This window comes from Dendropsophus ebraccatus, chromosome 1 (assembly GCF_027789765.1).
Source record: "Dendropsophus ebraccatus isolate aDenEbr1 chromosome 1, aDenEbr1.pat, whole genome shotgun sequence".
In the NCBI taxonomy this organism is placed as follows: Eukaryota; Metazoa; Chordata; class Amphibia; order Anura; family Hylidae; genus Dendropsophus; species Dendropsophus ebraccatus.
Genome location: NC_091454.1, coordinates 186,640,748 through 186,654,005, shown reverse-complemented (window position 1 = coordinate 186,654,005; position 13,258 = coordinate 186,640,748). Strand labels below are relative to the sequence as shown.

The window sequence follows — 13,258 nt, the reverse complement described above, 5'->3', positions numbered from 1 at the left end:
CCTATCTCTCATTTCTTGTTCTTCCTGAGTATTCTGTTTTCGTTGGAAGACAAGCGTGTAATTCCTGCCAGATACATCCATTTCATCAACTGCTCTGACCACAGCTAGAAAACAGCGGGACATGCAGATGTGAGTGAGGAAAAGAAAGGATCATCCATAAGCCCATCTCTCAGGGTTTACATTAATGGGTCTCATCTAGTTATAACCATGGAGGCCACGGGGGGCTCTGTATTCAATACTCCTTTTTATGGCTTCCTCACATGGGACCATAAACCTTATAATAAATGCTGCTTGTTATAAGAGATTTGCTTTGTTGAATTGTATCAGTCACTTAAGCTGGCGATGGTGCTTCTTTTGAGGGACGGCAATATAAAGGACTCTTAAAGGGGTACTCCAACAAAAATCTTTTTCTTTCAAATCAACTGGTGTCAGAAAGTTATATAGATTTGTAATTTACTTCTGTTTAAAATTCTCTTCTTCTGTATAAAGTTCCTCTTACTTAGACTCTATACGCTATTACATGGGTCTCCAAGCTGCGGCCCTCCAGCTGTTGCAAAACCACAATTACCATCATGCCTGGACAGCTAAAGCTTTGGAATTGGCTGTCCAGGCATGATAGGAAATGTAGTATTGCAACAGCTGGAGGGCCGCAGTTTGGAGACCCATGCGCTATTATATCAGTCACTTGTGCCGGCTGGCAGTACGAATGAGAGCGAGTCTCTCTTGTGTAACGCAGTTCTGGTCACTGGTGGCCACAGAGCTCGGATTGCGGATACGGTGCTTGTCTCACAACCTGGAGGAGCACCGCCACAGGCGACTCCCATGTGCACCCAGTGCTGACAGCTACAGTGATCTCTAAATGATAGTCACTATTTATTAGTAGACGTCATTGAGCTATTTTATACATATTTGATCACTATAGCTCATCACTGATTATTTTGGCCCATCCTTTCCCGGGATACGCACATTGGTGATCACTGTAGTGCTCCTGTATAGTGGTAACATCTATTATTATAACCAGGGGCGTAGCTAATGTCTCCTGGGCCCTGGTGCGAGAGGTCAACTTGCCCCCCCCCCCACTCCTTTCACGACCAAGTGATGCTATTGGTATATATATATATATATATATATATATATATATATATACACATACACACAACAAGACAGATATTACCAATAACACCAGCATATAGGAAGAGAAAATATTATCACCATACATATTCCCACCATGCTGTTACTGACCAAATCCAGTATACTAAGACCAATAAAACACAGTACCGGATAACAAGTAACAAATAACACACCACATACTGACTAATACCGCCACATACTTACTAACACCACTGCTGCTACTGACTAATACCACCACTTACTAACCCCACCGCTGCTACTGAATAAGATCCACTGTACACAGATCACTATCACCTTATACAGTCATATAGAGGCTGACCCAGTTGTACACAGGTTGTATACTCCATATACATTACAATGCAGTTACATCAGGTCTCCTCTGATCAGAGATCTTTCCTTTCCATCTTCTCCATCTGTCCTGGGCCGTTATGAGAACTTCTCCGAGCCACGAATCCACAGAATCTGCCAGACAGACATATTAGACTCCTCACTCTGGCACCATCCTCATCTCTATACACACTGCACATCTGTATTGGCCCCTTTATACCCTCATTTAGTGGGTAGGCTGACTCTATGTGACCCCCTAATAATATATGTCACCACCTCTATGTAGCCTCCTTATAGATAGCCCCCTCTCCCCCTATGTTGCCCCCCCCTTATAGATTGCCCCCTCTCCCCCTGTGTTGCCCCCCCTTATAGATTGCCCCCCTCTCTCCCTCCCTTATAGATGGCCCCCTCACTCCCCCCCCCCTTGTAGATGGCCTGCGGGTCCCCTTTGTGGCGGGCCGGGTCGCAGTAGCGACCGCTGTAACCCTGGTAGTTACTCCACTGATTATAACACACTTATCCCTGGCAGCTGTGTTTTTAATTGATGTATCTCGTCACACGTTTTACTAGATAATTAATAATAGTTAATTTTTATTCTTCATTAATTTTAAGCTCACATAAATACCATTAGTGCGAGAGTTACAAGATAGAGGGAGCCTTTTTAGGCTGATGGCCCTATGTGTTTCAAAAGATTTGGATTACAAGCACAGTCCTGGAATGAATTATGCTCGTAATCCATGCCCAGATAACTTCTTTAGGGTGCGTTCTCACCTACAGGATCTGCAGCAGATCTGATGCTGTGTTCAGTTATTTAAATGAAATCGGCTGCAGAAAATCAGCTGCAGATCCTGTAGGTGGGAACGCACCATTAAAGCGATTGTCAAAGGTTGTTTGGAGCAGGTTTTACCCATGCGCACATGCCTAGATAGGGAATAGTAAATTCAATTCTATACAGTTTGAAATGGTTTAGTACCATAACAATCAAAGTAATGTTGGACATTGAGCATATACATTTTATATATAAGTAAAGAAAGATAATGTCCAGCGGCACTCACCATAAAACATGATCTTTATTTAATAACTAAAAGACATACAAAACAGGAACATGGAGACACCTCTACTCACATCCTCAACCCTCACAGCTGTGGGGAGAGGTGTCTCCATGTGCCTGTTTTGTATATCTTTTGCATACTGAATAAAGTTTTATGGTGAGTGCCGCTGGACATTATCTTATTTTACTCATTCACACATTGGACTGTCCTATAACCAAGCTGAGCACCACTGAATTGATCACATGTGGATGTAAAACCTGATATCTATGCCTGCTGGGGGTCGTAGTGCCTTTGAAATCTTTTGCTTGTGGACTACATTTTATATATGCTATTATTACTATTAAATTGCAATGTAGCTACAAACTGATAACCATTCAGTAATAGTAACATACAGTTTTGTAAAATCAATGCTTAGAATTCCTGTTTGCTATGGTTAAGAACCGACCATCAAATGGACATCATAGCTGGAGGCAGATACAGTGTTCAGAAAAAAAAAACATCAAAATAGCATAGCAGAAATAAATCCTACTTGGAAACAAAGTCTACTTTTACTAAGCATGGCTATAAGAGTTGCATGTGGGAAGTTATGGTCTAGGACAGAGGTCCTCCTATGTTAATGTGCTATGACCTCGGAAAAGCCTGCAGGGAACATTCCCTACAGATGTACAATAGACGGCTTCAGTACTTGTAGGGGATCAAGTACTCCACTAAGTTCTGCTGCTACAGTGGGGTTTCCATTCCTCTCCATACAACTAAACCCAGGTATTTCTTGTGTCTGCATAAGTCAATAGATGAAAACAATCTCCAGGCTTTCTTCTATGTCTTCTGGGGCACATTCATCATGTTATCCCTGAGAAACATCCTCAGTATTCCCAGATGATGACATCTGTGTCTACATGTGTGTAATAGATTAATCCATCATTCACGCCATGCACCATGCTTGGACTCAAAGCAGAATTCCAGGTCTCCCCCCAAGACCAGAATTTCCGGTAGCACCCCCAACTACTACTGTCAGTCCCTGCCCTCTACCTGACACTGTTCTGCATTGGTCCTCTTCTCGGGAAGCATATTGATGTATGTGCTCATACACATGTATAGTTTGTCTTTTGCCATTTTTATTCAGTACATAAAGAGTTTAAAAGGTTGGGTCTTGTGGGATTGATGCAGATGGGGGTCTTCTGCTCCGGGCTTGGGAAACGCCTGGGCCTGTTTAGTTTGGACGACTTTGGGTACTAACCAAGCTATGAGGTCAGAGTGACATACAGCCCGAAACATTTTCCTTTCATGCATCTCTGTCTCCTGCGCTGAGCCGTCCCACCCAGTAAGTGCAAAGCCTTCTCCTGGCTCCATGGATTCACCCCGAACAAGCCGGGAGGTGATATCCTGTGTGTTTTGGATGATTGTTGCTTATTTTTCAGAGGTGTAGAACAACTCCGCTGTCTATGATGGCCAAACGAGACCTGTGGGTATAAAAGTCAAAGCTGAAAGCCATTCAAAGACATTTCTCATCTTATGGAATTGGCATTGTAATGTGCATGAACAAATACCTAAAGAAATTAGTATGTGCCCCCCCCCTTCCCCCCTGACAGGACCAGATGCTAGCTGTGCAGAATACGTTATGCCATAATAACATCCTGAAATCACCGATTGCCAGGGACCACAGTAGGACTAATAAAACATAACTTTTAATAAAGATAATTAAAAAAGAAATTAATAATATACTAAATATACAAAAAATATACTATATTGCTAGTATTTTTTTAAATTATCTTTATTAAAAATTACGTTTTTATTAGTCCTACTGTGGTCCCTGGCAATTGGTGATTTCTGTATATACTGACCACTGGGTCCCGAATATAACCCTAACCCCCTGTACCCCTTGTCTGTAAGTGAATACATAAGAACATTCTGAACGGAGGGGTTACCACTGCTGAGACCCCCAACATTCACCCGACTTCTCATAGTAGTAAAACCTCCTTTAACTGTACATGTTCATTAAATCATAAGTCGTCTACCTATGAAATAGGGGTTCTCCAGATTATAATAACAGGGGACACATTAAAGTGTCACTGTCGTGAATTTTTTTTTTGCAGAAATCAATAGTCCAGGCGATTTTAAGAAACTTTGTAATTGGGTTTATTATCCGAAAAATGCATTTTTATCATGAAAAAGCAGTTTGAAGCTCTCCCCCCTGTCTTCATTGTTCTCCTATGGAGAGAGCTAAAGAAAAGACCAAAACAGGACAACAAAGAGTTAATCTACAAATCCCTCACTCGTTATCTGTTCTGACCATCACCACTGACCTGTCTGAGCTCAGATTACAGCTGTCACCCAGCTCTGTGCCTGTAATCCTCTGTTATCTGCTTTCTGCTGCCGGCTAACTCCCTCCTTCCTCCTCCCCCCTCCCCTCTCCCTAGAGCAGACAGGGTACGTCTCCTGCAACAAGTCACAATTTTCAGATTTTTCAGAGTGGATGAAAAAGAGGAAGGAGGGGGGGACCTGGGAAAAGGCTTTTTACATGCAGATAATGGCAGATTTGGCTAATAAACCCAATTACAAAGTTTCTTAAAATCGCCTGGACTATTGATTTCTGCAAAAAAAAAAATACGACAGTGACTCTTTAAAGAACACTTGTTGTATCTCTGTTCTCTCAAGCTATATTCTATATTTGATTCATAGTCTTTAGATGAATTTACTGTTTATACAATCTGTTCTATAGATGGGATCTATGCATGAGACTCTTGACCTCTTCCATAGCCATAGCAATCTATAACGTTATTGGAAATCTTTTTCTTTTCTACAAATAACTTTTGATTCCAGTTTATAGAAAAGTCTAATGTCCATAGCAGCGTTAAGCAACCTGGGGCTTTTCAGCTTACACAGGATTACAACTCTTATCATGAAGGGAGTTGTGGTTTTACAACAACTAAAGAATGGCCATGTTTGAAAAGCATTTTATTTTTTCCTGGTTTTGTACTGGTGGTGCAAAAAAAATGTCGCCATAGGTCTTTATTTAAGGGGTACTTCACAGTGATCTCTGCTGCCACCTCTTTCCATGCCAGGAACTTTCCAGAGCAGTAGCAACTCCCCATAGAAAATCTCTGGAAAGAATACATTACTTCCTGCAGGACATATAGCAGATGATAAGTACTGGAAGATTAAGATTTTTAAATAGAAGTCATTTACAAATCTGTAGAAATTTCTGACATTAGTTGAGTACATTTGCTTACTTTTTCTTATGCAGCCTCTACCAAGTGTTGTATGAGCTCTATTTTCCCTCTATGTATATGTAATCCTCCCCTGTAGACTGCCTTGTACCTGCTCTCCCATTTCTTTCCAGCCTGCGTGAGCTGTTCTTCAGGTTTTCTCTCACCCCTGTCTATCATCTGGTATTTAGCCTTCCCCTGCTGTTATCTCTATCATAGAGAAAGCAAAAAATCTGCCTGATGGATTCAGAAAATCTGATTTATTTTTCTTTGAGTGGCGGCTAAATGGTAGGAAATTTTTTATAAAGATTATTAACAAATTGATTTCATTTTCTTTTAAGGAAACAAATCAACAATTAGAAAATCAGTGCAAAGGTGCCGACATCCCTTAAATATATTTGGCGGAGCGATTATCTAAGGAGCGCTACGCACTATTTCATAATTCTTTATAGAAAACAAGTGATTTGAGTTGTGCTAAATGTTACATAATATTCTATGGTGTAGCTTCAAAGATATAGGATACATAAGCCTGACTAAGCCCTTTGGTATTTGTAGTAGAAACTGTCTATGTATTTCAACCACATTCTATTATTGGCTCGAAAAGCGTGAAAATTTACAGAGTATTGATGGACGTCGCTCTCTTTCCCACTGCCCTTTCCCTGTCCTAGACTTCTTCTCTCCCAGTGACAATGTACAATATAGCGACTGTTGTGCTGGAAGTTGGTGAACAAATCAGATCAATGAAGCCCTGTTTTGCTGACACAGAGGGCATCTTTTCCTTTGATTTGTGGCCATGCTTTGTCTTCTCGGGTGTTATATGTGACCCTATGGGACTTTCTTGTGCATGAGAATTCTGGATTCTTCTGACCCGCTCCACAACGATCTCGTCTACAACCGGAGCACTTCATATTCTGTGAATAGTCGTCTATTCCTTCTTGTTCTGATGATACTGCTTTAGTTTGTTGTCATTTTTTTTTCTTTTAATATTACAAATAACTGCTAAAAGACTCATTGCTAATGTAACTCTTTGAGGCTTCATGATGGAATTGACTTGTCATAGACTTTGGTGGATGCCAAAAAAGTGCAGTATAGTTCTGACCACTGTGACCACTGATTATTATTCATGGGCACTCAGGCAGCTGCCCAGAAAATGCCAGGTGGATCCATCAGGACAAAGTGGCATAGCACTTTCCTTCCCCTTTTGCTTTAAGAATTATGAAGCCACCACCCTGCCCAGTTGGTCATTGGTGGCATATCCCAGCAATATATTTGATACCTATCAATACATTCATTGATTTAAATAAATGGATAAGTAGAACACAGAGGGCACTATATGGCTTGATCAGCACAGAATTTAATTCAGTCAAATGCACGATCGCCTGGCAGGGTTGTGCTGTTTCAATGATGACCTTGAAATTATATGTAGTTGGTAAGAGGTTTTTTTTACTTGCTTAATAAAAAATGGAGGATCAAGACCAAAGAAAACAGTGGTTATAACAGCGCAACCTTATCCACTCCTCACCCCACTGTGTGTAAAAAACTGAAAAATAACTAGCTTTCTTACAACGCGTTTCGAAGGAACAACTCCTTTCTTCACCAGATACTACTGAACTAGCATTCCGTTTACTGGCAGTGTCCGGTATTTGTCTAATGAGTGTAATAGTCCTCGACACAGTGTATTTTTGTTATAATTTATTTAATTATCCAAAAAAAAAAATTAACTGGTGTCTTAAAAATCTTAATCCTTCAAGTACTTATTAGCTGCTGTATGCCTTGCAGGAAGTAGAGTATTCTTTCCAGTCTGACACTGTGCTCTCTGCTGCCACCTCTGTCCATGTCAGGAACTGTCCAGAGCAGCAGCAAATCCTCATACAACACCTCTCCTCCTCTGGACACTTCCTGACTTGGACAGAGATGTCAGCAGAGAGCGCTGTGTCAGACTGGAAAGAAAACACCACTTCTTGCAGGACGTACATCAGCTTGAAGTATTGAGATTTTATTAATAGAAGTAATTTACAAATTTTTATAATTTTCGGACACCAGTTGATTTAAAAATGTTTAGTTTTCGCCAGCGTACCCCTTTAATAAAAGGGTCCAGCTCCTCTTAGCGTATTGGGTGCTTTTGTGCTGGATTTTTGTCTACACACTACCATCTACTTCCTCATGCACTATTCTTGCGAGCGCCTCCCTAAGTGACATTTCCAGCTGCATCGGCCGCATTTGGGACCATGAACTATAAGTAATTGAAAGTAACTATAGTCACAACACGACAGGGTGAGCAGTTTGTGTAACACATCTCCTTTGCATAAGACAATGTTATCCTATGAGGTGCTTTGTGTCTCTTTTTCTTTTAAAGTCTTCTGGATCTCGGTATGGTGCCAGCCTAAAGTGGAAACTTTATAATAAGGTGTTTGCAATGGACATTTGACGTGGACTGCTTCTATTTTTCTACATTCCTTTCATCCATTGGAGAAAGTTGGTATTAACGACTGATTATCAGTGTTTTCTATATACATTCCTGGAATACATGGAAGACTGAGGAATACCATTAGCATCTTGACCTTACTCCAGGGGATAAGGAGGTGTGAGATTCAAACAGGCTTATCGGAACTAGATCGCCGGCTGTAGGGAAAGGAATAGACGGAGATATCTGACTGATCGACATTACAGTAACATGCCGTTATATCATAATCTGGATAATAACATACATTGGGAGTTCATAAGACAAGCCATAGTGATCGGACATCATGTGGTCCTCATTTGATCCCACCTCCTGCTGGTTCTCTTCCTTGGAATATTTGCTGCCTTTTATTGATTTATAGGATACATGATATATACATATAATTATATAATGGATTGGTCTCTTAGAGGAGTCGTCTCATGAGCCCTGCATTTTATTATAGAAGCTGCTATTGTAGAGGGAAGCCATACAGTGCCAAATGAATGGTCAACCATGTGATGTATAAAACTGTATGGGCCTAGGCTGATTTATCTGTTTTATTAAGAGGGACGGCACTTTATTTCGACCAGATAAATTCCACCGATAAGGGGAGATTTATCAAACATGGTGTAAAGTGAAACTGGCTCAGTTGCCCCTAGCAACCAATCAGATTCCACCTTTCATTCCTCACAGACTCTTTGGAAAATGAAAGGAGGAATCTGATTGGTTGCTAGGGGCAACTGAGCCAGTTTCACTTTACACCATGTTTGATTAATATCCCCCTAGTGTCTAAGGACCCTATTACACGGGACGCTTATTGTGCGAAAAATCATTATATCGTTCGAATTTAAACAATAATTGTCCTGTGTAATTGCAGGCAACGATTAAAAATCATTCACGTGCCATTGATCGTTCATTTAGATCTGACCCTGAAATCACTGTTAATCATTCGCTGTAATTGCACATTTGTTCAAAGTAATTTCATATTCGTTCACTAATCGTACAGTGTAATTACAAATCGTTCCTTCTGTTCCTGGGATCAGATGGAGTAAACAATTGTTGTAACAATCATAATTAACTACTTTAGTTTTGTCTTAGGCTATGTTCACACTACGTAAAAGTACGGCCGTACTTTTACCGCGGTGGAACAATGCCTGTTGTTCTATGGGATCCCGGCCGGAGCGTACACACATCGTACACGCTCCGGCCGGGATCCCATACGCCGCCGCAAACAACTGACATGCGCCCGCATCAGAGCTCTGCGGCTGAAAGGATCATCCGGCCACCAAGTACTATTCACATTAACCAGTTTTTCTCATGGTGTGAACAGGGCTGCAAAGACAGTTGGAGAAAGGAGCCGCAACCCCGCAAATATGGTTTCTAACAGCAAGAAGTCACCCAGAAAAATGCTGATCTACCTCTTTCTTTTTCTTTTTCTAGAGATTTGAAGAACAACTTGATCAGCAAAATGGAACCTGGAGCTTTCTTGGGACTGCCTGAGTTAAAGCGCCTGTAAGTATGTAGAAAATGTGAGAGGAATCCCGGAATGACAGACAGAATTTATTAGCAACTTGCTTCCATTACAATTCCCTAAGGACTCCTTCTGATGCTTTTTCTGCATTTGTTGTAGTTTTTGCACGTAAAAAAGAAATACCATGAATTTCAAAAGTGTATTTTTTTTATTGTTTATAAACACAAAAAATGCCATAGCCGGAGTATATTGATTTATTGACCACCTAGAAAAACTACTGTATTGCGTTCAGTATTTTACCATAGATTTTCATGTTAAAGGTTTTATTCAGGATTATATAAAAATGATCTGCTTTCTTCAAAAAACAGCACCACACAGGTTGTGTGTGGTATTACAACTTGGCTCCATTAAAGGGGTACTCTGATGAAAATCTTTTTCTTTCAAATCAACTGGTTTCAAAAAGTTATATAGATTTGTCATTTACTTCTATTTAAAAATCTCGTCTTCCAGTATTTATCAGCTGCTGGATGTCCTACAGGAAGTGTTTTTTTCTTTTCTTTTCAGGTTGACACAGTGCTCTCTGCTGCCACCTCTGTCCAAGACAGGAAATGTCCAGTGCAGTAGTCAATCTCCATAGAAAATCTCTCTTGCTCTGCACAGTTCCTGTCTCAGAAAGGGGTGGCAGCAGAGAGCACCAGGTTAGACTGAAAAGAAAACACCACTTCCTGCAGGACATACAGCAGCTGGTAAGTACAGAAAGACTTGAGATTTTTAAATAGAAGTAAATTAAAAATTTATATAACTTTCTGAAACCAGTTGATTTGAAAGAAAGATTTTTGCTAGCGTACTACTTTAACTTCAATGGAACTGAGCTGCAATACCACACACCAACTGAGGGCAAGAATTAAAGGGAACCTGACACAAGTCCAATCTGCAGGCTCCCTTTCATGGAGTAGGAGGAGCTGAGCAGATTGATACAAAAAATAGTTTTTGAGAATAGTTTCAGTATACCTTGTAATTTATTCATATAAAACTCTGCTCATTCTCAGCTATGTAATCAAGTAGGTGGCCCTACTTAGTGATTGACAGCTATCTGTGTAAGTGTACCTATAGAGGGAGCTGTCAATCACTGAGTAGGACCACCCACATAACTTCTTAGCCCAGAATGAGCTGAGAGTTACATGAATAAATGACAGGTTATCCTGGAATCTTTTCCACAAGACATTATATAAATTTTCTCAGCTCTTTCTGCTTTATAACCTGATGCCTACAGGTTCCCTTTAAAAAAAATATTGGAATTTTGTGTAAAGTAATGTCAATTATTTAGCATTGGAGAGGAAATGTATTGTTGCCTAGTGTCCATTAAAATAACTGACTGTGAATGTAATTGATGAACAGGCCCGATCCACCATAGCGGAAGGTCTCTCTGTTCTGGCTCACCATGATTCTCATACTACTGTAAAGTAAATGTGCCTTTTTGTTCCAGGGACATCTCCAATAACAGAATTGGCTGTGTGCTTCCTGCTGCCTTTCAGGGTCTGACCAGCCTATCTCGCCTGTAAGTATACATACCGCACATTATATTTGCTTCTTCTGACAGGACCTCATTCTAAACCGGTGGCCTATACCCGAAACACTTTACCAGAAAATTTACAGTATACTGTTTTCACATTTGCACCTGTCATAAACCTGCAATATTACTTAGATATCACATTATATAGATAAACACTAAATTCAGCTCTGCTACATCTGTACTTACCTTGATAAACAATGTGTCAATGCTCCTTTCACTTAAACTGTGTGTTATGTTATACCATGTTTCCCTGAAAACAAAAGACCCTTCTAAAATAAGACACCCCAAGTACCCTATCCTTTAGCCTAAAGTAAGGCATTCCCCCCCCCCCCCCCCCCCCCCCCCAAATAAGGCACCCCCTACTCTAAACTAGGCTAGTCTAAGTACAAAAATGGTGCATGGCTAATCCAAAAATGTTAGCGCTGCCCAAAAGACTCCAACAGTTAGAGGCAGAAAAAAGTTAAAACATTTATCAAAAGTGCACAATATTTACACGTTTCGAGGAACAAAGGTCCTCTTCATCAGAATAGTAGTGCAAGTCTAAACTAGGGCACCCCCAAAAGTAAGGTGCCCCCCCCCTAAAGTAGGGCTGCCTGCCACCCAGGACTCACCTAATCCCCTTGTGGACCTCCGAAGCCAGCGCAGCAGGCATACTGGTCCATGGCTTCCACATCCTCGGTATGTCCCAATGTACACCGTCCCACGCCTGATTCACGTCCTGCTGCTGATGGTTTCGGGGTGAGTATTCCAGGGAGGTCTGGGGAGGTTGTCTTATTTCTCTCCCACTGACCAGGAGGGGGGAGAGAAATAAGACATCCCCTGAAAATAAGACGTAGGGGGAGATTTATCAAACTGGTGTAAAGTAGAATTGTCTTAGTTGCCCCTAGCAACCAATCAGATTCCACCTTTCTCACAGATTTTTTGAAAAATGAAAGGTGGAATCTGATTGGTTGCTAGGGGCAACTAGAACAATTCTACTTTACACCAGTTTGATAAATCTCCCCCCCCTAGTGCCTGTTTTTGAGGATAAAATAAATAAGGCACTGTCTTTTTTTCGGTGAAACACAGTAAGTGGATGTGTATAGTGTGGTATATTTTGTATTTCTGCTCCTTGTCCAGCCCGACTGACAATCTAATTTTGATGATGGTAGCAGTTTTTTGATGATGAGTACACCCCGACGAGCAGAAGATCTAGGAACTGTGCAAGTTAAAAATAAAAAATAATAACCTTGGCTTTGGATTCGTGCTGAGCTTAGAATAAACCCGCTCATTTGAGTAACCACAAGGCAGGGAGACAAGTACCCATTCCTTAAAATATACCACCATTAAAATGCCAGCACTCTCCTGACACTTGCAGGCCTATAAAACCCTCTGATTCAGCATTTGCCGGACCCGTTCTATTTTGGGACGATACAATCAACATTCTTCTTGTTTTCTTGTCCTTATCCTTTTTGTGCTATTTGTAGGCCCTGAGGTCTGTCTGTCTGTCGCGGTCATGTGACAGCGTTGTACCCTCAGCTTGTGGCATCAGGTCGCAGTGTTATCAGAGCTGTGTCCTTATTACCTGTGGAGTTCTATCATTACTATGTTACCTTGAGCTGTGGTCAGCCACGTCTCCGCCGGGAGCCATCCTTCCCTCTATTTTAGCTATATGTGCTATATGACAATGGGACAAACGGACAGAAAACTGATTGGAGTCAAAAGTAAACTGGGTGGATCTATTTACATTCGTCACCAAATAAAGAGTATAACATACATCCAGTATAATAACAGATAGTGGTGGATTCTTTCCAGTCTGACACTGTGCTCTCTGCTGCCACCTCTGTCCGTGTCAGGAACTGTCCAGAGCAGTAGCAAATCCCCATAGAAAACTCTCCTGCTCTCCAGTCTGGAAGGAATACACCACTTAACAGACGTAAATGACAATTCTGTGCCACTTTCTGGCATCAGTTGATTTGAAAGAAAGATTTTTTTTGTGAACTACCCCTTTAATGTTCATCAGCCCCCCCCCAGATTCTTTCTGTTTACATAGCTCTGTAGGCTTGCACACTGTATAGT

The 13,258-nt window shown here is 41.0% G+C and overlaps 1 protein-coding gene across 1 annotated transcript in view; it reads left to right on the top strand.

Annotated features, from left to right (window-relative positions):
* The window catches only part of ADGRA2 (adhesion G protein-coupled receptor A2), a 127,070-nt gene that overhangs the window by 86,373 nt on the left and 27,439 nt on the right, over nucleotides 1-13,258 (top strand). The window contains exons 3-4 of the mRNA XM_069986822.1: nucleotides 9,597-9,668; nucleotides 11,114-11,185. Coding sequence (XP_069842923.1) covers nucleotides 9,597-9,668; nucleotides 11,114-11,185 — 144 coding nt within the window. The remainder of the gene's footprint in view (nucleotides 1-9,596; nucleotides 9,669-11,113; nucleotides 11,186-13,258) is intronic.